Genomic DNA, 24,640 nt, shown 5'->3' on the forward strand with positions numbered 1-24,640 from the left:
CCAGGATCTCTTTCTCAGTTGGGGTATAGCTGGCTTCAGATCCTTTGTTTCCCCAACTCCAGAATCCCAGAGGTCGTCCTCGGGTCTCCCCAGGTACTTTCTGCCAGAGGCTCCAGGATGGGCCATTCTCCCTGGCTGCAGTGTAGAGGACATTCTTCACATCCTGTCCTGACCTGACTGGCCCAAGAGCTACTGTGTGGGCAATCTCCTGTTTAATCTACTCAAAGGCTTGTTGTTGTTCAGGCCCCCACTGGAAATCATTTCTCTTCCATGTCACAAGGTAGAGAGGGCTTACAATCTGACTGTACTCAGCAATATGCATCTTCCAAAAGCCCACGGTGCCTGGGAAAGCCTGAGTTTCCTTCTTGCTGGTCGGTGGAGACACAGCTGCTGTTTTGTTGATCACCTCTGATGGAATCTGGCCATGTCTGTCTTGCCACTTCACTCCTAGGAACTGAATTTCCTGAGCAGGTCCCTTGACCTTACTTTGTTTAATGCCAAAACCAGCTCTTAGGAGAATCTGGATTATTTCTTTCCTTTCTCGAAAACTTCCCCTGCTGTGTTCCCCCATACAATGATGTCATTGATGTACTGTAGATGTTCTGGAGCCTCACCCTTTTCCAGTGCAGTCTGGATCAGTCCATGGCAAATGGTGGGACTGTGTTTCCACCCCGGGGCAGTCTATTCTTGGTGTACTGCACACACCTTCAGATGAAAATAAACTGTGGCCTGCACTCTGCTGCCAAAGGAGTTGAGAAAAAGGCATTGGCAATGTCGATGGTGGAACCTCTTGGCTGCCTTGGACTCCAGCTCATACTGAAGCTCCAGCATGTCCGGCACAGCGGCACTCAGGGGGGTGTGACCTCATTGAGGCCACGGTAATCCACCTTCAGCTTCCACTCTCCACTGGACTTCTGCGTTGGCCATATGGGGCTATTAAAGTGTGAGCGAGTCTTGCTGACCACCCCTTGGCTCTCCAGCTCAGGAATCATCTTGTGTATGGGGGTCACAGAGTCTCGGTCGGTGCGGTATTGCCGACGGTGCACTGTGGCTGTGGCCAGCGGTACCAACTGTTCTTCAGCTTCCAGCAGTCCCACAGCAGAAGGGTCCTCTGAGAGGCCAGACAAGGTGTTCAACTGTCTGATTTCCTCTGTCTGCACAGCAGCTATGCCAAAAGCCCAAAAAAGTCTTTTTGGGTCTTTGAAATACCCACTCCTCAGGTAGTCTATGCCAAGGATACACAGGGCCTCTGGACCAGTCACAATGGGGTGTCTATGCCATTCCTTCCCAGTCAAGCTGACTTCAGCTTCCAGTACAGTCAGCTGTTGGGATCCCCCTGTCACCCCAGAAATAGAGATGGATTCTGCCCCTGCGTATCTTGATGGCCTCAATATGCATGTCAGCTTAAGCTTGAAGAGAACAGAGCTACCTGGAGTATGTGCGGTGACTTCTAACCAATGAGAAGCTGTGGTGTATGCAAGGTGAATTGGTTAACCAATTATGTGATAGCATGTTGGATCTGAGAGTACTTAAAAGGTGTGGATATTACTGCATGAGAGAGAGATTTGCTAGGATGTGAGAATGAGTCAGATCTAGATCTACTGTTGTAATAGGAACTAACTTCTTCTCCTATGAGCTATGAGAACTGTCTGTTAACCTATCTTGAATAAACTCCCTAAGTTGTGAGCCTTGTGATCAAGCCTTCTGATGTCTGGTGTGCCTGAGCTCTTCTGACCACCAGTCCACAACCCAGCTCGGTGTAGGTGGCTCCCCTGATAGGTGTGATGTACCAGGCCATCGAATTCACATGGTCCATAAACCCAAATGTCCCTCTCCTCTGCCTTGCTAGAGGCAGGGCCCCCCTTGTTCTGGTCGTGGAACTCACTGCAGTCTTCCTGTAAATATGACGTGAAGGGCCCTTCAAGAGTGTCCCAGTTCAGCAGGAGGGAGCAGCTAACCCTGTGTGGGGGTGATCAAAGCTGTGTATTCTACCCCCTCTATTCATTCCCCAAGGACAATGGGCCATTAGCAGCAGCTGCCCAGGGAGCCATTATCACCTTCACACCCAGCCTGAGGGGGGCGGAGCTGCTAATGGGCCATCAACAGTTCAACACCCCCTGGCTCCCAGAGTTAACCACCCATTGTGTGAGTCCCCGCCCAGGGGGAGGGACTGAGTGCTCCCTGAGGGTACATAAGTGGTGGGTAAGAAGACCTCGGGAACTTCTTGTTGGATCCAGAGCAGCAGCAGGACCTTGACAGGAGGAGATCACCGCTCTCGCCCAGACCACAGCCCTCGCCTGCACCAACAGCAGGTTTTTCTTTTCCTTTTGCTCTGGACTTGGAGGAACCACAGGGGTCTCAGCACAAGGGCAAACAAACCCCCTTGGGTTTGTGCCTCAGGACACTGGGTTATACTGCTGGGGTTTTGTGAGTTGAAAGCAATTTCCCTTTTGTGTCAGTGTTGTTATTGTAATATTGTTAATAAATCTTAGCTCTGACTTATAATCTCTCTCGTGGTGAGTTCATTTCCCCTGCTGTTTAACCTTTAAACCAGCACAAAGAGGAACGGACATGACATCACTCCTATACCATCTGGAGTCTTGCCCACAAGAGACCGGAGCAGCATTTAACCTTGAAGAGTTTCTTGTGGTAGTTGTGCCTCTTTTCAGTTCATGTACCCGTGCTGCTAAGAAGAGCTGAGTTTTCCATCCCACTTCCTCATATCTTCTCCATGCTCATGGAGGAAGAAACATAGATTGCCATGTGGAGTGTACCCTTTCTACTTGGCTGGGGGATGCCTGCTCCTGATGGCAGAGACTTTTATTTGTCCTGGCAAGATATGGAAGATTCCTTCCTTAATCTTCTCTTCCAGTTCGACCAGTTTTGTTTTCAGAGCTGAGATGTGGGCTCGTAATGGGGCAGTGACAGTGTCTTCATAAATCTCCAGTTTGCTTTACCAGCACGCCCACCTTGTCCTCTCCTTCTCTCCACTGCCACATTGCAAGGTAGCGAGAATACAGTTCTGCCCCAAGCCGTGCAAACTTTAACCACATCTGGGATGTGCACTGTACAGCATCCAGACTTTTAGGGCATCTCTCGTCCTCTGAAAAGATTATCTCCAGTGTGGCTAATTCCCTTAAGCACTGGACACCTTGTTCCAACATGTTCCACTGTCCTTGCTGTACATGGAGGTCCTCCTTGCAAAGATATCTCTCCGTTACACTTGACAACAGTCGCCGCCAGAGGCTGAGAGTTTCCTGCCTTTTTCCAATCTCCTGGTCAATGACGACATCCCGAGACAGGGATCCCAGCTGCCTTGCCTCACTCCCATCTAGAATTGTATCATTGGCCACGGTGTCCCAGATTCGGAGCAGCCAGGTCAAGATGGACTCATTCGCCTGTCATGTGAACTCTCTCCGGAGCTCACACAGCTCACCCAGGGATAGGGACCGGCTGATTAGTTCTGGCTCCGTTTCTTCTGCTTGATGTGAAGGTCCTGCCTCTTCCTTGTCATTCCCTATACAAAGTGATTTGGTCTTTGATTTTCTGTTCTGGACAGGGACAATGGCTATTAGTTTCAGTTCCCTTCTGGCTCCTCAGCAGTTTGCGTGGACATGATGTTGGTTGATGTATTTCTTTATCTCTCTGGCTCAGCCGTGGTTTGGGTGGACACGCTGCCTGTGCAATTGCCTCTCTTCTCCTCCTCCTGATGGGGCTGTTCCACACCAAGCAGTGCCCGTTAGGCCCGTGAAAGGGCCCAGCAGGTTGCTGTGAGCTGCCCATCTCTGGATCTGCCAGAGCATTTCCCTTTCACGTGGCTTATTATTCCAACAGGGTCCTGCAGTTGTTCAGGGTTGAATTTCCTCATCATTGGAGGAGAGAAACTCTCCAAATACTGGCCCATGTCCTCCCACTTCCTGTGCCACTCAGCATTATCCACTCTCAGGGTAGGCCTCCAAACAACCTCCCTAGAAGGCCCTGTGCTGACCCCTAAGCATGGTGTGTACAGTACAGAGGAGACAAAGCAACACTAACAACAGTATTACACTGTCCTTAATATCAAAAGGAAACTCAATATTCTCAAAGACTGTTGTAGCAGGTCTGAAGGGGGAGAAAAAGGTGAAAGTGTGGAAAGAACCATTCCCTTCTGTTACCCCACAGGCTGGGTGCTATTTTTATTGAGGCCCCAGAGGCAGCAACCCAAGCTAGGACAGGCAAACAGGACTGAATACACATTCACAATGAAGCTCACTGCTTCTGATGTTATGGTGATATAAAAGTAATATATTAATAACACAATTTTGGTCCCTCTCCCTGGTCTTAAAAATGGCATCAAATAGGTAAAAAATTCCCATATGTTGAAATATGAACAGGCTGAGAGACAACATCCATGGGAATACATCAAGCAACAGGGTAATCAGGGAGTTTCTGTATCCAAATACACAGATGTTTAAAATGAAATTGTAAGTCTGACTTCTCTCTCGTGCCCCACATTGGGCTTTAAAAGATGCGCTGGTTTAAAGGTAAACCAAGAGGAGAAATGAAACCAACATGAGAGAGATGAAGTCAGAGTTACAATTTAATAAAAATATGACAATGAATGCAATGATACAAAGAGAAATTGGTTTTGACCCAAAAACCCAGAAGTATAACCCAGCACCCTGGGGCACAAACAGAATGGTGTTTGTTGGCCCCTGTGCTGAGTCCCACGTGATTCCTCTGAGTCTAAAGTAAAAGGAAGAGAAACACCTGTTGGTGCAGATGACAGTCACAGTCTGGACATGAGTGGTGGTCTCAGTCCTGTCGAGGTTCTGGTTCTCCTCTGGATCTGACAGGTGGTCCCAGAAGTCCCCAAACCCCAAGATTCTATACCCTCTGGTTCAGATGGGAACACCCAATATGTCCCCCAGGGAGGGGAGTTCCACAATGGGTGATCTGACTGTGTCAGTCATGGGGTATATTTGGAGTTGTTGATGGCCCATGAGCAGACATGACCCCTCAGGCTGGGTGTGAAGGCACTAAGGACTCCCCAGAGGGGAGTTATCACAGCTCCTCTCTCACAGGTGTCTTTCACACCCAGCACAGATCCTGGGGGGTGTGCCCTGGGGAGCTGCTGCAAATGGTCCACTATTAACAGTTCATGAGAAACGACACAGGGGGTTTAGAATACACAGCTTTGGTCACACCCAGACAGTGATAAACTGGTCTCAGTTTGCTGAACTAGGACAGTTGTGTAGTTGCTAATAAAGTATTTGCCAGCAGTTGGATTACGTCTCCTAATACAGACCACCGTACAGGCTCTCATTTCATCTGGTGGGTTTAGTGGCTCAGATCAATCCCAATACTTGGTAGCTCGAGCTGGTGCCTCAGCAGAGGGACCTGAACAAAGAAATCCCTGGGCAGGTCCACCCTTACGATCTAAACTGCCCATCCTGCACACAACAGTCTGCACCAATGGAAATATCAGCAGCTGAGGTCTTGTCACTCTGCAATGGATTTGCTGTTTTGTTGCCAAGTGTTTGTCACAGGGTTATTGGTAAAACTGACCGAATTATTGAGGCCAACATTCAAAACTTAATTTTTAATCATTTATTGCAGCAACAATAGACAAATAATTCACGGCAGCAACTATTAGACAAATAAACAAACAGGACATCCTAGGAAATGCCCTGGGCGACCAGCTTAGGAGCCCAGTGCTCCCAGCTGGCTCGCAAAGGATACAAGTTATAGGCTTGGTTTTTATAGACTGTGATTGTTCCTTGTTGTCGCCCCTAATTCAAGTGGGTCTGAAGGACCAGCCTACAAGTTTCGTTTTCACCTTAAAAGGACATGTTTCCAGCCTCAGCCTATGGAATCAGACCTCCGTACGTGGGGCGGGGTCACTTAATGTGATATATACCTGTATTTTTGAATAAACTTTGGATCTTGCTTGCACATCATACTGGTGTGTGCGGTCTCACTAGCGCCTGGTCTGTAACATCTGGTGGACCTCGACGTGATTCAAGACATGAAAGCCATCTGCAGACCTGCCTAGACCCTTAAGTAGTGGCCCCTGAGAGCTGCTGTTCCCCAGTTTTCTGGGAGCTTTGTGTATAGGCCCCTGAGAGCTTCTGTCTCCTGTAAACTCGGGAGGTTTTGGAAGTGGCCTTTGAGAGCTGCTGGAAGAACGTGGACTGAAAGAAAAAACCATGACCTTCAAACCAGTGAGTTAAACATGGGAAATTCCAAGTTGACTAAGACGAACTTATTGCTTGATAAATTTGAAAAATTAGTACTTGTTACAAAAACATTGAAAGACAAGCCTTACAAAAATTTCTGGACTGGTGCTTTAGTCAGGGCATTTAACCGATGCCAGCTCCACGCTTTCCATAGAATTGTGTGACAATATCGGGGCAGATTTGTGGAATTTATCACAAATTGCCCCCGAAGATCTCTTGCCGCTTATCCCGTCACATACAGCTATAAGGAAAATGCTGTTAGAGGTAGATCGAGCCCGAAAAAACTCAAGCTACCTGAGAGAAGGGAAAAGAGTCTCCTTTTGCAGAGCGACTTTTCCCCTGAGCACCCTTCTGCACCGCCGTGGGCGCCGCCGTTCGCGGAGCCCCCGCCGCGGTACCCTTCTGCACCGCCCGTGCCGCCCGTCGGACCCCCGCTGCCGTTCCCTTCGGCATCGCCACCGCCCTATCCGCAAGCGCGGAGCCCGGAGCCGAGCCGCGGAGCCAGCGCTGTGCCATGCCCGTCGTTGCCGCCCGCCCCCGCTCCGGGAGATCCGACGAGACCACACCAGCCGTGGGACCAAGGCTTTTCCACGCCGTTCGTCGCCGCAAACAGCAGAGATATCCAACAGTACCAAGGAGTAAGTGATTTTAATTCATGTTCCAAGTCCACGGTAGAGCTGCGCGCCATAGCTGAGTTTGAAACCGAAACCGTGAGAGGCTTTGAAAACCTCATGGAAATGCCCGCGAAATCAAACAAAGGGATTGCGCGCGCTTACCACGAGGCGCCAGGACCGCCCCATTCCCCTCCCTACAGTATGCCCATCAAGGCGCATGCGCGAGGCGCAGGTCCCCCCGCAGCAATGGCGCAGGAAGAAGCCTCTGTTTGGGACATGATGGCGGGAGCCGGGAATCGCGAGGTAGTTAACTTAATTTCAAAGCCTTCTGATACCCAGGTACCAGATTCGGTAGATGGAGCAACAGCGCCACCTCGCGACCTCACATTTAACAGCCAGCAAAGGTACAAAGAGTCTCTTTGGCGGCTGACGCAGGTACACCTTCACCTTCCCTGCGACCTCTGGTTTCTGCGCCTCTGATGAACACTACACAAGGCTCAAAATGGGAACCACTTGATTGGAAAATTGCACAAAAAATACACACTATAGTCTTTCAATACGGCTATGACAATGCCTTAGTAAAAAACCAAATCACTGCCTTCATAAAATACAACAACCTAGTTCCAGCAGACACTAATTAATGGAGTTTATTCTACCTCCTACTGCTTATATGTTATTTCTACAGAAATGGAAAGAGCAGCTAATGGAGGAACAGGAAAAAAATATACACTTAGAAACTGGACATCCCTTAAGATTAGCATCTTTAGACCAGCTAATGGGATCAGGAGCTTATGAAGACCCACAAACACAAGCTGCATTACATTTTCATATTCTGCAACAGTCAAAGAATGCTGCTTTGACCGCATTCTCTAATCTGCCTAAGAAGGGAAAACCTTCTCTACCTTATATGCAAATAATGCAGAAACCTGGACAAACATTTATGGAATTTGTAGACAAAGTAAAAGAAGCCCTGGACATGGCTCCAAATCTTACCCCTGAAATGAAACCAGTATTATTGAAAGATCTGGTAATTAATAATGCCAATCCTCAATGCAAACAGCTCATAGCCTCTCTACCAGCTACAGCTACTTTGGTACAGTTAATTGAAGCCTGTGCCAGATTGCCCTGGGTAGAGGAGGAAGAAAAAGCAAAGCTACATCCCTCTGCTCTAGCCACAGCTCTTAACAAACAATCTACCCAAAAAAGGGGGAAAAGACCCTGGAATTTAACAACAAAATCTTGTCCAGCACAACCAAAATATAGCAGAACTCAAAGCTTCACTGGAGAATGTAACCGTTGTCACAGGCTTGGCCACAGGGCCCAGGATTGTCATTCTAAATATAAAAAGGATGGCACTCCTCTAACAAACATGGGATGGGGAGCTGGGCCTCCAGAAAACCAGAGGGGCTACAGGCCATGGGGCACAGCCAGTCAAATACCTCATAGAAACTGGAGCCAAGCTGCCTTCCCCATATGGCAACCACAACCACAAGCAGTAGTAGCCTAGGACTAGTCATTGACTGTCCAATCAAACAAGAACAGTCCAGTTCAAGAGCATGTTGCTTAGTCTGTCTCTCCAAGTTACAAACAAATCCTAAAAGCTGTAATTTTGGTATTTCAGCATTTCTCTCATCAGCCCGTTAACCTTGTTGTCGATTCTCTGTATGTAGCAGGAATTGTTACTAGAATTTCCCGTTCCTTATTAGGGTACATTTCAAATTCAAAACTGCAACCCTTGTTCATCACATTATGGAATTTAGTTGAACATCATCAGCACCCTTTCTGTGTACTCACATTCACAGTCACTCAGATGGAGAAGGCATACTTGTTCAAGGTAATGCATTTATTGATCAGGCTGTTTCTGCTGCTGCAGTCACAACACCAACTCCTTTTGAACAAGCTACCCGGTCACATTCCTTTTCCCACCAATCAGCTAAAGCCATACATAATGAATTTGCTCTGTCACGATCACAAGCCAGGGCTATTATTGCTTCCTGCCCTGACTGTGCCAAAATAGCACCCATTCAATCTGGAGGAGTGAACCCACGAGGGTTAGAAGCTCGGAAAATTTGGCAGACTGATGTCACTGAAATTGTATCTTTTGGACATTTAAGGTACGTTCATGTGTCAGCTGACACCTGTTCTAAAGCAATGTGGGCCAGTGCTGACGTCTCCACTGCTGCCAAGGCATGTATTAAACATTGGCTTAGTGCTTTTGCTGCATTGGGTAAGCCTGACATTATCAAAACAGATAATGCTCCAGCATATAAAGGCAAAATATGTGGCACCTTTCTTAATCAATGGCAGATTAATCATGTCACTGGCATCCCCCATAACTCTGGAGGACAAGCAATCATTGAACGCCACCACCAAGATTTAAAACGCATGGTGTCAGTTTTAAAAAGAGAGGGGGAAATGGAGATGCGTAGCCCACAGAATGTGCTGATGAAAGCTTGTTATGTTTTAAATTGGTTAAACCCAAGGGAGACTAATGATCCCCCAATTTTTTCACACTTCTCAGAAAATTTACAGAATTTCTCAGCCTCAGATGTTCAAGTTGCAGTGTATCAACCTGCCTCGAACATATGGAAAGGTCCCTTTCAGCTGATAACGTGGGGCCGTGGATACGCTTGAGTATCTTCAGATCAAGGCAGTGAGTGGATACCAGCAAAATGGGTAAAGCCCTGGATTTGAAAAGACCCAGCCAAATCTGCAGGGAACAACATGCCTGTTAACCCTACAGATGGCAGAGGATCCACAGCTCACTTAACAAGTAATGCTGACACATGAATCTGAGTACTAGTTAAAAAGTCTAACTTCTGACCAAAAGTTTAATTTCACTGTTCAAATAAGTTCACAAAGTGCCTGAAGTGACTGAATCTCAAGGCTTTTCTCAGTCTACGATGGCCACGTAGAACTGAGAATTGCTCTTGTGAAGTTGCATAGGGAATTAGCTCAGCTGGACTGAAGCTAACCCTTGATAAGTGAAGTCACTGCACTCAGACACAATTCATTAAATGTGTTGTTTTGTTTACCATGGTCAGTGTGGTGACGGCCACACGAAAGGACCAAGAAGTCTCACGTGAGAAAAGTTTTCTTGTTTTGCACTGATTGTAATTTATGACAAATTACTGTGTTAGTTTTGTATTATGTTGTCTGTATTTTCATTTTGTTCTTTGAAACAAAAGGGGGAGATGTTGTCGCCCCTAATTCAGGTGGGTCTGAAGGACCAGCCTACAAGTTTTGTTTTCACCTTAAAAGGACATGTTCCCAGCCTCAGCCTATGGAATCAGACCTCCGTACCTGGGGCGGGGTCACTTAAGGTGATATATACCTGTATTTTTGAATAAACTTGGGATCTTGCTTGTACATCAGACTGGTGTGTGCGATCTCACTAGCACCTGGTCTGCAATAGTTCCTCTTTTTAGCTTAGGTTTTTTCATTCTTGATAATGTCTTAGTCTCTATTTTTAATTAGTCCCTCCCAGCCTTGGCTTGTGATGGCTCTTGATCTTCATCTCATCAGGCTCGTGATAGCTCATGATGTTCACCTCTGCGTAGGTTTGGCTCTGTTGCTGGGGGGTTGCTTTCTTTTGATTGGACATAGAGTGGTCTTAGGGGGGTCTTCAGGCTCTTCTTCTCATGCGCAGTTCACATGTATGATATGCAGGTGGTGGTCAGAGGCTACGGCGCTGATGATGAGGCCGTTGCCCAGGAGGGCAGCCAGGGAGATGCCCAGGAAGAGCCACAAGTGCAGGAGCTGCAGCTGCCGCGTGTCTGCCAAAGGCAGGAGGAGGAAGTGGCTGATGGAGCTGCTGTTGCACATCTATTGTTTCTTAGCAGAGGGTCTTCTCAGAAAAAGAAAAGAAAGATTATTAAGCATAGAGGTCAAAGTCAGTCTGTTTCTAACCAAAATCAAAGATGTCAAATATTGCCAAATGTTTTGCCAAGGAGCCAGTTTTCCTCTGCTGCAGTGGGACATGGAAATCTTTTCTCACAGCTTTGACATTCACAAGGTGTATCAGATTCAACCCATCTTGAATGCAAAAGTTTCTTTTCTGCACTCGTAACTCAGAAGAGACATCTGATAAAAGTTCTTTTCCACTTTAAGAACTCTCAATTTTCTTGCCCAGCACAAAGTGCCCAGCAGAGCTCAGGGAAGTGCCCCCAGAGCTGCATGAACGCCACCCCCCACACCCCCCATCCCCAAGGCTGCCTTGAGGGCACTTTTCCCCCACTCCCTGCCCAGGCCTTTGCTGCCAGCAGCTGCTTCCCTGTGCCCAGGGCTGGGCCCTGGCAGTGCTCCCAGAGTCCATTCCAGCCCTGGGTGCTCAGCTCTGCCCTGCAGAGCCCTCCCAGCACAGGGCACTGCCCAGGGGCAGCTCTGGCTGTGCAGGCTCTGATGGGATCGTCTGAGCAACTCCGAGGAGGCTGGAAAAGTGACACTGATGATGAGTTTAAGGCACAGTGTGGTGGTTGGAGAGATTTCCTTAAAGTAAAATGATTGAAGATTCAGAGCTTTCTCATGAACTGAGAAATTAATTTCTGTGTCCCACTGCCCACACAGAAACCTTGGAGCAAAAGATAGAAAGGACATAAAGAACATGCAGCCCCCGACTTCCAATGTTTCATTTAAACTTCCCTGTTTTAATGCCTTTAGTGATCTGCAGCTGTGAACAGCTGTGAAACCTGCCCTCACCTGCCAGAGATTGCTCCTTTCCCACAGCCCTGTGAGCAGCTCCCTGGGCCAGCTGAGAGCTGACCCTGGCAGGCAGCAGAGTCCCTGCCCCAGCACAGCGCCCTGGGCTGCAGGACCCTGCTCTGCACCAGTCCTGGCCACCCCTGGCTGCACCCCCCAGCTCCAAAGCTATTCCAAAGTGCCCCCCAATAGCCCCCTCCTGACACATCCCAGCAGCTGGGGCTGTGCCAGCCTTAGGAGATGCCTCCAGGAGCTGCCCCTGCACTGCCCTGCACCCACAGACTCACCGTATCCAGCACTGCAAAGATTTCTCCTCCAAGAGCTCTCAGTCATCCTGCCAATCCTGAGCACATTTAAGCTCTGTCTGTGCCCCACTCGTGTCCCTGAGATGCCCTGTCAGTGCCCAGATCCCTGCTGGGCTGTGCACAGGAGCTGCTCCTGGGCAGAGCTGTCTCTCTGCAGCACTGCCCGCTTGCCAGGAGCTCCCTGTGTGCCAGGAGCCCGGCCCAGCTCAGCAGCACAGCAACATCCCCTGGCATTTAATGACCCTCTGGGGGCACTGATGTTGTTTACATTAGACTCAGTCCATATGAGTAAGTTTAAACAACTTCTCAAGAAGTCAAAGTGAGATTGAAACACTGAACCATCTTGTAGTCCTAATGGGTCCCACTGAGGAACAGGACTGAGAAAGTGTCCCCAGATTCCAGTTAGAGCAGAAAACTGACACAGTAATGACAAGTATGGACAAAAGAAAGATGGCTCTGATACTGAGGAAACTTGGATGTGTTTCACAATCTAAAGGACTGAACCCTGACACCCAGCCCCTGGGAAGTAGGATCCTGTCCCTGCCTCATTCCTCAGGGCTCTTCCTGGGGCACTGGGATGTGGGGATGTGAAATGCCAAGGGCAGGAGGATGGGGTGGCACCTCCCAGGCTGCTAAACAGGGACAAGGAGGCAATGAGGCCCCAGGGCTGCAATGGTCACTTGTCTTCTCATGCCATCAGTGGCACACACAGCAGCCATGGCCAAAGGCCTGCACAAGTTGGCTCTGTCAGGGCCTTTCAGCTTCTGCACATCCCTGTCTCCTCTCCAGCCCAGGCTGTCCTATGGTGTCCATGCCCTGCCCCTTTCCCTGCAGGCTGTTGTCATCCCCCTGACTGCCCCACCTGGCTGGCACCTTCCTGCACTGACATCTCTCCCTCCTCCCTGGCTCTTCCATAAAGCCTTGGGCTGATCCAGGCTCCTTCTGGGGGATGTGTTTCACCACACCTTGACCTTGGAAAGAAATTCCTTTCTCCTTGTTTCCAGTCTGCACCTCCTCCATTGTCCTTGGTGACCTTTTTTCTTTCTTACTCTATTTCCAACTGCAAAGGGAAAAAAAGCTCCACCATCTCTGAAACCACCACTGTGTCACTGCTGAACCTCATGGAATGAAGGGTCCATTTTGGCTTTGTGGGGCCTCATGGAATGAAAAGAAACCTGAGATACTGTGGAAATTCATGGAATCAGGGGACCATAGTGACATTGGGCAAGCCCATGGAACCAAAGGTGTCTTGAGACTTTGTGGAATCTCATTGTGTCACAGAAAATATGGAAGGCTTAGACAAAGGTTATTAGAGAAGGCACCTCATTGAGCTATGAGGTGCAGAAAGGACCCCATTGCTTTCTAAACCCTTCTTAGAGAGGAGCCTGAGTGTGACAGGGTCCAATATTAGCCTCAGGTTTACTTTGGGGTTAAAATTTAGGGAATTATAGAGATGTGATTGAATCACTTTCTCCTGCAGGTTTTAATGATGGCATATCAGATGTACTTATATCTAATGTATTATTTATTATGATAAATGGACAGAGAAAGAAACAGATAAGTGAACAGATTAAAGATCTAAATCAGAATTATTTACTACACTGTGGAAAGGCTAAAAACCTCCTAGTATAGTATATTATAGCATAAAATAGTGCAGTGCACTGTATCAAAAGAATTCTTTTAAAGCAGTTGTATCAAAGCCAGCAAAAAGAAACAATCATTCAGCAGGGATTGTTGTAATTTACCACACAGATAAAGAGGGCAGATCTCTGTCCTTCCCTTAACCCCTGGGCAGTGACCATGAAGAACCCTCCTTCTTCATGGGAGAAGCTCCACACACTTCAAGGCAGTCTGTGGAAGGATGTGCCATATGAAAGTTGGACTGGGCTTTTCTAGTTACACAGTGAGGGATTGCAGGTCCTGTATTTCCAGGCCAGTGAGCAGCTTATCTGTCAGCTCCTGTTTCAAAAAGCAGGATGTGTATTTGCAGTTTGGTGAACCAGGCTGGTTTTAGCAGAATTCAACACCAAACCAGCACCTTGGTGCCAGCAGTAACTCAGCACAGAGAGCCTGCACTGTTTGCATTCTCTGAGCAGATTCTGGGCCTGATCAGGGTACAACATCCCGTCACTGTCCATAAGGCTCTGCAGAGCCACAGTGGCACCTTGATGCCATGAGGTTCCAAAATGTCCTGGGGTTGATCTGGTTCCAGGAGGCCCCACAAAAGACAAAGGCCCCTTGGTTCAATGAGATTCTGAAAAGTCTCAGTGTTCCCTGTGTTCCCTGAGGCCCTGCAGTGTCATGGTGGCCCCGTATCTCCAAGAGGTTCCAAAGTGTCTCTGTGTACACTTCCAGAGAGTCCTCCACCTCCCTGGGTAACCCACTGCAATACGTAAACACTCTCTTGGGGTTGAAAGAAATTTGTTTTAATATCTGATCTGAACTGCATCCAATGCAATTTATGGACATTTCCTCTCTTCCTCTCACTAGGTGCTTGGTAGAATAGACCGACCCCCACCTCACTAAAACCTTCTTTTCAGTCTTTGTAGAGAGCAACGAGGCTCCTCCCTGAGCCTCCTCTTCTCCATTCTCAAAAGCACCAGTTCTGTCAGCCGTTCTGTTTCGCAGTGACAGGCCCAGAACTGGACACAGCACTCCTGGTGGGGCCTCACCAGTGCCCAGTGTAGAGGCACAATCACTTTCCTGACCATGTGGGCCACACTGTTCTCAATAAAGGCCAGGATGCCATTGGCCTTCTTGCCCAGCTGGGCACACTCTGGCTCATATCCAGCCACTGTCAAGCAGCACCTGCAAGTCCATTCCTGCTGAGCAGCTCTCAAGCCACTCTGCCCTCAGCCTGGAGCATTCCATGAGGTTGTTGTGACCCAAGGGCAGGATCTGGCACTTGGCCTTATTGATGCAGCCAGTCCAGATCCCTCTGCAGAGCCTTCCTGAGCTCCAGCAGATCCACAATCACCCCCACCTTGGTGCTGTCTATGATCTTACTGAGGGTGCACTGGATCCCGTTGGCCAAATCATCAAGAATGATGTTAAAAAGGACCAGCCCCAACACTGAGCCCTGGGGAACCCCACTAGTGACCAGCCCCACCTGCATTTAGTTCCATCCCCCACCACTCTCTGGGCCATCAGCCAGTTTTTCACCCAGCAAAGAGTTCCCTCATCCAAGTCATGAACAGCCAGTTTCTGCAAGAGATGCTGTGGGAGGTGGTGCCAAAGGCTTTTCTGAATCGTAGAGAGACGCATCCACAGCCGTTCCCTCATCTCCTGAGTGGGTCATTCTGTCATGGAAGGAGATCAGGGTGGTCAGGCAGGACCTGCCTTTCCCAAACCCAGACTGTCTAGGCCTTGTCCTCTGGTTCTTCTGCAAATGCCATGTGATGACACTCAAGGTGATCTGCTCCATGGCCTTCCCTGGCATCAAGGACAGGCTGACTGCCTTGGAGTTGCCCAGATCCTCCTTCACACACTTCCTGTGGTTGGGCATCACATTTGCTGATTTTGAGTCAGCTGAGACTTCTGCAGTTCATCAGGACTGCTGGGCAATGAGTGGAAGAGACTTGGCCAGTTCTTTCTCCAGCTCCCTCAGTACTCTGGGGTGCATCCCCTCTGGGCACAGGGAGTTGTATTGGTGTCATTAGGACAGGTCACTGCCCATTTCTGCCTGGATTATGGGGGCTTCACTCAGCTCCCCATCACCAACTTCCAGCCCTGGGATCTGGGTATCCTGAGGATGACTGGGTTTGGTGTTAAAGACTGAGGAAAGAAGTCACTAACACCTTCAGCCTCTCCCTCCTCCCCTGACACTGTGCTGCCTCTGCATCCAGAAAAGGATAGAGACTCTCCTGAGCCCTCCTTTTGCTGTCCAGGGATTTAGAGGCACGTTTTTTGTTGGTTTTAAGTGCAGTGAACAAATTCAGTTCCTGCTTGTCTTTGGCCTTTCAAGTTCTTCCCCTCCATAACTTCATCACATCCTCGTAGTCCCTTTCAACTTTCCTGGCCCTTCTTTCAGAGGTGGTCCACTCTCTTTTATCCTTTGAGTTACAGCCTAAGTTCTCTGTTTAACCAGGTAGGTCTTTTCTACACCTGCTTTTCTGAGGGCCATTTGGCACAGCCTGCTCATGGAGCTTTGAGATTTCCTTCTTTAAGCACCTCCAGCCTGCCAGAACTGTTTTTTCCTTCGGGACTGACTCCCAAGGAACTCCTTCAAACATTCTCCCAGACAGGCCAAAGTCTGCCCACCAGCAGTCCAAGGCATCAGTTCTGCTGTCCCCTCCTTCCTTCACCCACAATGGAAAACACCACTATTTCATGGTGTCTGTACCCAGACAGCCCCAACCACCACATCACCCACCAGTCTCAGAATCACAGAATTTTGGGGTGTGAAGGGCCCTTAAAGAGTATTTAATTCCAGCCCCCTGCCATGGACAGGGACACCTTCCACTGGACTGGGCTTCGCATCCAACCTGGCCTTGAAGAACTTCCAGAGATGGGGCAGCCAGAACTTCTCTGCACAACCTGTACCAGGGCCTCACCACCCTAACCATGAGGAATTTCTTCCTAATATCTCATTTAACCCTCCCCTCTATCAATGTGAAGCCATTTCTCCTTGTCCTGTCACTCCAGGCCCATGTAAATAGTCTCTCTCCATCTTTCTTGTTGGGTCCCTTCAGGTCTGGAAGGGCACAATTAGGTCACCCCAAAGCCTTCTCTTCTCCATGTTGAACAATTCCAGTTCTCTCAGCATTTCCTCATGGCAGAGCTGCTCCATCCCTTTGATGATCTTGGTGTCTCCTCTGGACTCTCTCCAACAGCTCCATGTCCTTGCTGTGCTGGGACCCCAGAGCTGGAGGCAGCTCTGCAGGTGGGGCAACATCCACCCATGTGTGTTCCTGCAAGTGCAGTGTGGAACCTCATGGAACCAAAGGGACATTGTGACACCACAGAACCTCATGGAACCAAAGGGACATTGTGACACCACAGAACCTCATGGAACCAAAGGGGACATTGTGACACCACAGAACCTCATGGAACCAAAGGGGACATTGTGACACTTCAGATTCTCATCGAACCAAAGGAAATCTGGACCATTTCTGAAAGTCAAGGAGTCAATGGGCCACTGTGACACTTGAGGCCTCACCAAACCAAATGGACACAGGGACACCGTGGAACCTCTTGGAGATACGGGGCCACCATGACACTGCAGGGCCTCAGGGAACACAGAGAACACTGAGACTTTTCAGAATCTCATTGAACCAAGAGGCCTTTGTCTTTTGTGGGGCCTCCTGGAACCAGATCAACCCCAGGACATTTTGGAACCTCATGGCATCAAGGTGCCACTGTGGCTCTGCAGAGCCTTATGGACAGTGATGGGATGTTGTACCCTGATCAGGCCCAGAATCTGCTCAGAGAATGCAAACAGTGCAGGCTCTCTGTGCTGAGTTACTGCTGGCACCAAGGTGCTGGTTTGGTGTTGAATTCTGCTAAAACCAGCCTGGTTCACCAAACTGCAAATACACATCCTGCTTTTTGAAACAGGAGCTGACAGATAAGCTGCTCACTGGCCTGGAAATACAGGACCTGCAATCCCTCCCTGTGTAACTTTAAATCCCAGCCCAACTCTCATATGGCACGTCCTTCCACAGACTGCCTTGAAGTGTGTGGAGCTTCTCCCATGAAGAAGGATGGTTCTTCATGGTCACTGCCCAGGGGTTAAGGGAAGAAGAGAGATGCCCCTTCTTTAATTGAGTGGTGAGAAATGTCATTTTCTGTTTAATGATTTTTTTCTTTTTGCTGGCTTTGTTACAACTGCTTTTAAATAATTGCTTTGATACAGAGCAGTGCAATTTTTTATGCTATAAAATACTCTACTGGTAGGGTTTTAGTTTTCCACAGTGTAGTAAATATTGAAGTAAATGATTAAGAATTTTCATCTGTTCACTTGTCTGTTGTTTTGTCTATTCATTTCTCATAAGAAATAGTTATTTTGATACAGGTGTATCTGATTTGCCATCATTAAAACCTGCAGGAGAATGTGATTTGATCAGACTTCTTTAATTCCTTAAATTTCAACCACAGAGTAAACCTGAGGCTAAGATTGGATCCTGTCACACTCAGGCTGCTTTCTCAGAAGGAGTGTGGAAAGCAAGGGGGCCTTTTCTGCACCTCTCAGCTCAATGAGACAGCTTCTCTAATAAACTCTGTCTGATACTTCTATTTCCCCCGTGACACCACGAGATTCCACAGTGTCCCAAGACTCCTTTCATTCCATGAGCTTCCACAATGTCCCAGAATTCCTTTGGTTCTACGACCTCCTGCAGTGTCACAATGACCCTTGGATTCCATGAGGTTGCACACAGTGACAATGATCCCTTTGGATCAATAAGACTCTGCAGTGTCACACTGGGCCGTTCATCCCATGAGGTTCCACAGTGTCACACTGGTCCTTTATGCTCCACAAGGCCCTGTCCTGTGACAATGGCCCCTTAAATCCATGAGATTTCACAGTGACCCTGTGACTCCAAGAGGTTCTGCAGTGTCACAATGGTGGTTTCAGCGATAGTGAAGCTTTTATTTTAATAATACAAAATAGAAAGAAAAAGAAATAAGGTCACCAAGGGCATCCAAGAAGGTCCAGACTGGACAGATGGAGAAAGGAATTTCACTCCCAAAACAAGTCCACTGACACAAAACATCACCAAGGACTCTAGATCAGTTGAAAGCTTTGTATTCCAAAGAAGAGCCAGTGAGGAGGGAGAGATGTCAGTGCAGGAAGGTGCCAGCCAGGTGGGGCAGTCAGGGGGATGACAACAGCCTGCAGGGAAAGGGGCAGGGCATGGACACTGTAGGACAGTCTGGGCTGGAGAGGAGACAGGGATGTGCAGAAGCTGAAAGGCCCTGACAGAGCCAACTTGTGCAGGCCTTTGGCCATGGCTGCTGTGTGTGCCACTGATGGCATGAGGAGACAAGTGACCCTTGCAGCCCTGGGGCCTCATTCCCTCCTTGTCCCTGTTCAGCAGCCTGGGAGGTGCCACCCCATACTCCTGCCCTTGGCATTTCACATCCCCACATCCCAGTGCCCCAGGAAGAGCCCTGAGGAATGAGAGGGAGAGACAGGATCTCCCTTTCCAGGGACTGGGTGGCATGGCTGTGACATTTCCTTAACGTGGTCCAGGCTTAGACCTCTGGATTAGTGAAACACATCCAGGTTTATTCAGCATCAGAGCCAACTTTACTTTGCCTGTCCCCAGCTGTCAGCACTACCTCCAGTTTTCTGCTCTAACTGGAGCCTGGGGACATTTTCTCCTTTGTGTCCCTCAGTGAGACCCATTCAAACTACAAGAAACTTTGGAGTTGCAACACGAGTTTGAATTCCTGTGAGGTTTCCTCAAGTTCCACTCAGGGCCTGATGTTCAGGGAGTCAGGACCAAACTCCCACCAGGGTTTATTGTTTTGATGCTGAGCTGGGCCGGGCTCCTGGCACACAGGGAGCTCCTGGCAAGCGGGCAGTGCTGCAGAGAGACAGCTCTGCCCAGGAGCAGCTCCTGTGCACAGCCCAGCAGGGCTCAGGGCACTGCCTGCAGACACCCAGGGCACAGGAGAGCAGTGAGAGGGAAGTTAAGCACAGTTTGGAAGAAGACAGAGGAGAGCTTGCTTATATCTCACTAGAGGAGAAATTATCACTCTGAAACAGTCAAACTTTAAGGAGGATAAACTTCAGTTCCTGGAAGGATCTCCTAAACTGGCACATCCCACAGCTTTTAGGACCTTCCTGGAGGACTCTCCCAGTTCCTCCAGTGCAGAGGAGGTGGCCACACAGCAGAGCTGGGTTTGCCTCCTGCACCATCCGAGGGACAGAGCAAGGCAATCCCTGTTCCCATTGTGTGCTGCAGGTCTGTGAAGGTGGGTGTGCAGCCAGGGGTGCCCAGGGCTGTGGTGCAGAGCAGGGTCCTGCAGCTCAGGGTGCTGTGCTGGGGCAGGGACTCTGCTGCCTGCCAGGGGCAGCTCTCAGCCAGCCCGGGGAGCTGCTCACAGGTCTGGGGAGAAGCTGTGGGAGGAAGGAGCAGCTCTGAGCAGGGCAGGGTCCTGCTGCTGAGAGGGTGCTGTGTGGGTCAGGGCTGCTCACAGCTCCAGATCCACCTGGGAATGGCTCTGGATGACACTTCCTGAGAAGATGGTAAATCAGAGATTATTGTAACAAGGTGCTTTCCTGAGTGTGTTTTCAATTTTCTCCTTGGAGCAGGGTGAGATTGTTGGGGGATGAGAGAAGCAGAATAGGAGGTGTAATCACAGAATCACAGAATCTTCTGGATTGGAAGGGGCACACAAGGACCATCCACACAATGGTTGAACATGTACTGAGACTGCTGATGTGTAACTTTGAGTCAGTCTGTCTTCTGGGATCCTCCTGAAGTGCCTCAGCTATGGACAGCACCAGGATCACCTTTCCTGGGCCCATCAGGGTTGTTGTGACCTGCCCTTTCCCACCTGCAAAGAGAACATGCCCCAGGCAGTGCCCTGCAGACAGGCAGGTTTCTGTAGGGTTGGGGTGAGTGCACAGAGGGTGGGATGGGACTGGGAGTGCTGAGAGGGAAAAGGCACCTGCCAGGAGGAAAATGTCCAGGCAGCAGGGATATGATCAGGGAATGAAGGGGAGCTAAAAGGAGAAATGCTGTGGGAAGGAGGGCACTGTTGGTGTCTGTGAGGTGGCACAGCTGGGTCAGGGTAACACTGTCCTCAGTGCCTGCTGTCTCTGCCTTGGCCTCTCAGAGAAGGCACCACAATATTTTTCCTTCTTTCTCCACTACTCTGATACTGTTCTTGTCTTGTTCTCTCAGTGAGGCTCTGGGATTTGCAGCATCTGAGTCAGGCACTGCCCTTGTGATTCCTGTCATGCAGGTGTGTCCTTAGGAATGCAATGTTAAAGCTTTCCTCTAACCTGTGGGCTGTGTGCAGTGTGTGTGAGAGGGGAATGAGCTGACTCTCCCTTAATGAGCCACCATCCCCAGGGCACTCAGGGGTCTCCTTGTCCTGTCCTTCCAAGCACTGAGCTGCCCTCCTGGATGCAAATCTCTCCTACAGCATATTTCTGCTACCAGAATTCCCCATGGAGAAGCACAGAGATGTTATAACTGAGGAAACACTGTTGGGTTTGTCAAATGAACTGTGTCTTTGGCACAATTGATTCTTCCCCAAAGACCTTAAGAAAGGCTGAGACATTTAGTGATCCCTCTGCTCTCAGCAGGGTCTGGTTTCTTCTCAGGGTAACATGGAGGAGGTGATTGTCATCTGATCCCCAAAGGTGCAACCACAGGGCAATGGGGAAGAAGACTGTCCAATTCTTTACCTTGCCCTGAGCTACAGAAATCCCTTTACCTCCCAGACCTGGCTGTGGCTCATTCTGTGTGCAGCAGAAATGCTGGGGATTTCTGACCTCAGAGAAGCAGGCATGGAAAGTGGCCAGGAAAAGTATTCCCTAAATCCCCTTCCTGCCAACCCTGTCCTTTAGAACTGAGAGTGTAGATGCTAATAAGTTTTCTGCATTAGGAATGATTCCATCTGACAAATCCAGAATATGCCACATGTCCCCAAACGCACCGCAGTGGGGCAGGGATGGCTTCTCCAGAGCCCACACACACAGGCCTGGCTGCTCTTGGCACACTCAGACAGTCAAAAGGGAGCTCAAGTCAGGGACTGAGATGAGGGTTTTCCTCAGAGAAGGAACAAGGGTGGTTGAGACAAAGGGGGACAGTCTACAGGAAATGGCACCAGTTTAGCTCGAAGCAGCCTGTCCTGACTTGTCCCTGCCTTTTTCTCCATCAACAGATAACCATACCCTGAGGCAGCAAATGTCCAACAGCAGCTCCATCAGCCACTTCCTCCTCCTGCCATTGGCAGACACGCGGCAGCTGCAGCTCCTGCACTTGTGGCTCTTCCTGGGCATCTTCCTGGCTGCCCTCCTGGGCAACGGCCTCATCATCAGCGCCGTAGCCTCTGACCACCACCTGCACACCCCCATGCACTTCTTCCTGCTCAACCTGTCCCTCATAGACCTGGGCTCCATCTGCACCACTGTCCCCAAGGCCATGCACAACTCCCTCTGGAACATCAGAACCATCTCCTATAAGGGATGTATTGCACAGTTCTTTCTGATGTTCCTCTTAGTTGGAGTAGAGTTTTCCCTCCTCACCATCATGTGCTACGACCGCTACGTTGCCATCTGCAAACCCCTGCACTACGGGACCCTCCTGGGCAGCAGAGCTTGTGCCCACATGGCAGCAGCTGCCTGGACTACTGGGGTTTTTTATGGTGTCCTGCACACAATCAATACATTTTCCATGCCCTTATGCCATGGCAATGCCCTGGGCCAGTTCTTCTGTGAAGTGCCCCAGATCCTCAAGCTCTCCTGCTCACACTCCTACCTGAGAGAACTTGGGCTTCTTCTGGTTAGTGGGGGGGGGTTTGTGGGATGTTTCATTTTCATTGTTTTCTCCTATGTGCAGATCTTCAGGGCTGTGCTGAGGATCCCCTCTGAGCAGGGAAGGCACAAAGCCTTTTCCACGTGCCTCCCTCACCTGGCTGTGGTCTCCCTGTTTCTCAGCACTGTCTTCTGTGCCTACCTAAAGCCCCTTTCTCTCTCCTCCCCATCCCTGGACCTGGTTCTGGCAGTTCTGTACTCGGTGCTGCCTCCAACACTCAACCCCTTCATCTACAGCCTGAGGAACCAAGAACTCAGGGATGCTGTGAAGAAAAAGATGACTGGATGCTTTTCAGGAACCAGAGACTGCTTGCTTTCCTCTGTCAATGGCCTGTAGTTTATGTCATGAGAGATGAATATAACCTCATTTTTCATTGTGTTTTCCCTTTCTAGTATTATGGTCTTCAATGATATTTCATTATTAACTTCATTCTAGCTCCTCCATTTTCTGTGACCCAGCCCAGGAACTGCTCTGGGCGTCCCATCATAGGGGCTGTTCCCCACCCTGGATGCTCCTGCCCTGGGCTGGGGCTGCACAGGGAGCTGTGGGACCAACTGTGGGGCAGTGGGACACAAAGGGGCCACAGAGTCACTGCCAGGGGGTGGGAGCAAGGCCAGGCACAGACAAGGAATTCCTGGGCATGGCCTGAGCTGTGCACGTGGGACTGTGGGAAAGGCAAAGCTCCCCTGGAGTTGGTGGCTGCAGGAAAAGTCAAGAGCCAAAAGAGCCTCAGTGGCTGTACTGGAGACCAAGGCTGAAGGAGGGAAATGCTGGGCTGCTGTGGGATGGGGAGGGGGATTTAATTCCAGCAGAGACTGCTGTGGTGCTGAGGGACTCCATGGCTTCTCTGCCTGAGTCTTTACTGGAAAGGTCTCTCAGGCCTCTGTGCTCAGGGAAAGCTTGAGGGAGGAGGAGAGCCCATCTTGGCAGGAACCTCCTGCAATGCCAGAGGACAAATGGCAGTGTGTGCCCCTGCAGGGGCCTCCCCTGGCCATGGCACAGGCTGGGAGCTGCCTGGCTGGGAGCAGCCCTGTAAGGCAGCTGTGGGTGGGCAGGAGCTGGGCAGGAGGCAGCCGTGTGCCCTGGCAGCAAGGGAGGCCAGGAGCACCCTGGGCTGTGTGACCAGCACAGCAAGGACGTGGGTCATCCAGGTTGCTGAGGCTGAGGAAAGCTGCACAAAGAGCTGTGATGTTTAGAAATGTTACTGTGTTTATTTTTTCTCTGGGCAATGAAGGGACTGTGCCTCTAAGCATCACCAGTTCCCAACCTCCCAAAGAACACAAACCTGATGAGTTTTGGTTCCTACTTCAGTGGCACTTGGATCTCCCTCCATGCTCAGAGCACAGAGCTCCCTTTTCTCACAAAGTTCTTGGAAATGAAGAGACTGAGGACACAGGACAGGCTGTGGGGATCAGTTGCAGAGCATTGCCAGGGACTGGGGGTACTTGTGACCCCAGTGCAGGACCTGGCACTCGGTCTTGTTCAACCACATCCAGGTGGCCTGGGCCCATCGATCCAGCCTGTCCAGAGCCCTCTGCAGAGCCTTCCTGCCCTCCAGCAGGTCAGCAATCCCCCTCAGCCTGGTGTGATCTGCAAACTGACTAAGGGTGCACTCAATGCCCTTGTCAAGGTCGTTTATAACAATAATTGAACTAAGCTGACCCCAACACTGAGCCCTGGGAACACCCATCCATGTAACTTGATTCCCCCCCACTCCCTTGGCTTGATCATCCAGCCAGATTTTTACCCAGTAAAGAGATGCTGCAGAAAATGTTTGATTAAGTTCCTGGAACCCCAGAATATTTGGGATTAGAGCATTGCTTATTCCCAGGACAATTCTTATCCCCTCAACAAACACACTCCTCCAGGTGCCACCCTTGTCTCTTGGGAAACACAAAGGGATTGGACGGGAGTGTTTCACTGACAACAAGGAGAATTTTGGATGGGTACCTTTACACACACAGATATTGATGTGTCCACTCATCTCTGCCTGTGAGTGTGTGTGAATTGAGTGTGGTGTGAATGTTGTTATTGTGACTCTGCAGTTGAGTCACTGTTAAAATTGCTGATCAATGCTATTGAAGCAGATGGTAACTGTCAAATTGGTCAATGGTTAAGGGCTGCTAATCTCTTTTGCCCTATTTTGTATCTGATTCCTTTTCACCCTGGCCCTCTTGCATTTGAAGTGTCTGTGTAAATCATCCCCATTCATTAAAAAATAAATATTTTTGTCAGGTCCATATTGAAATTTTCCCTCTTAACTAAACTCCAAATAATACAAGTCTTCAAGACTTGAAGTCAATTAAAGG

At 49.5% G+C, this 24,640-nt stretch overlaps 1 protein-coding gene across 1 annotated transcript; it reads left to right on the plus strand.

Annotated features, from left to right (window-relative positions):
- Positions 1 to 9,868: 9,868 nt before the first annotated feature.
- LOC139684103 (olfactory receptor 14C36-like) lies at positions 9,869 to 22,667 on the plus strand. Its single transcript, XM_071579704.1, has 2 exons — positions 9,869 to 9,914; positions 21,904 to 22,667. Exons 1-2 carry the CDS (start codon positions 9,869 to 9,871, stop codon positions 22,665 to 22,667), a joined length of 810 nt encoding a protein of 269 aa, XP_071435805.1.
- The last annotated feature ends 1,973 nt before the right edge of the window (positions 22,668 to 24,640 follow it).

Source organism: Pithys albifrons, chromosome 31 (genome assembly GCF_047495875.1).
Source record: "Pithys albifrons albifrons isolate INPA30051 chromosome 31, PitAlb_v1, whole genome shotgun sequence".
In the NCBI taxonomy this organism is placed as follows: Eukaryota; Metazoa; Chordata; class Aves; order Passeriformes; family Thamnophilidae; genus Pithys; species Pithys albifrons.

Bases quoted from the DNA above. Each gene is read 5' to 3' on its own strand.
- LOC139684103 (XM_071579704.1), top strand. From the start codon at position 9,869: ATGGTCAGTGTGGTGACGGCCACACGAAAGGACCAAGAAGTCTCAC. The intron at 9,915-21,903 runs GTGAGAAAAGTT...TGTCCCTCATAG, and splicing joins AAAGGACCAAGAAGTCTCAC to ACCTGGGCTCCATCTGCACC.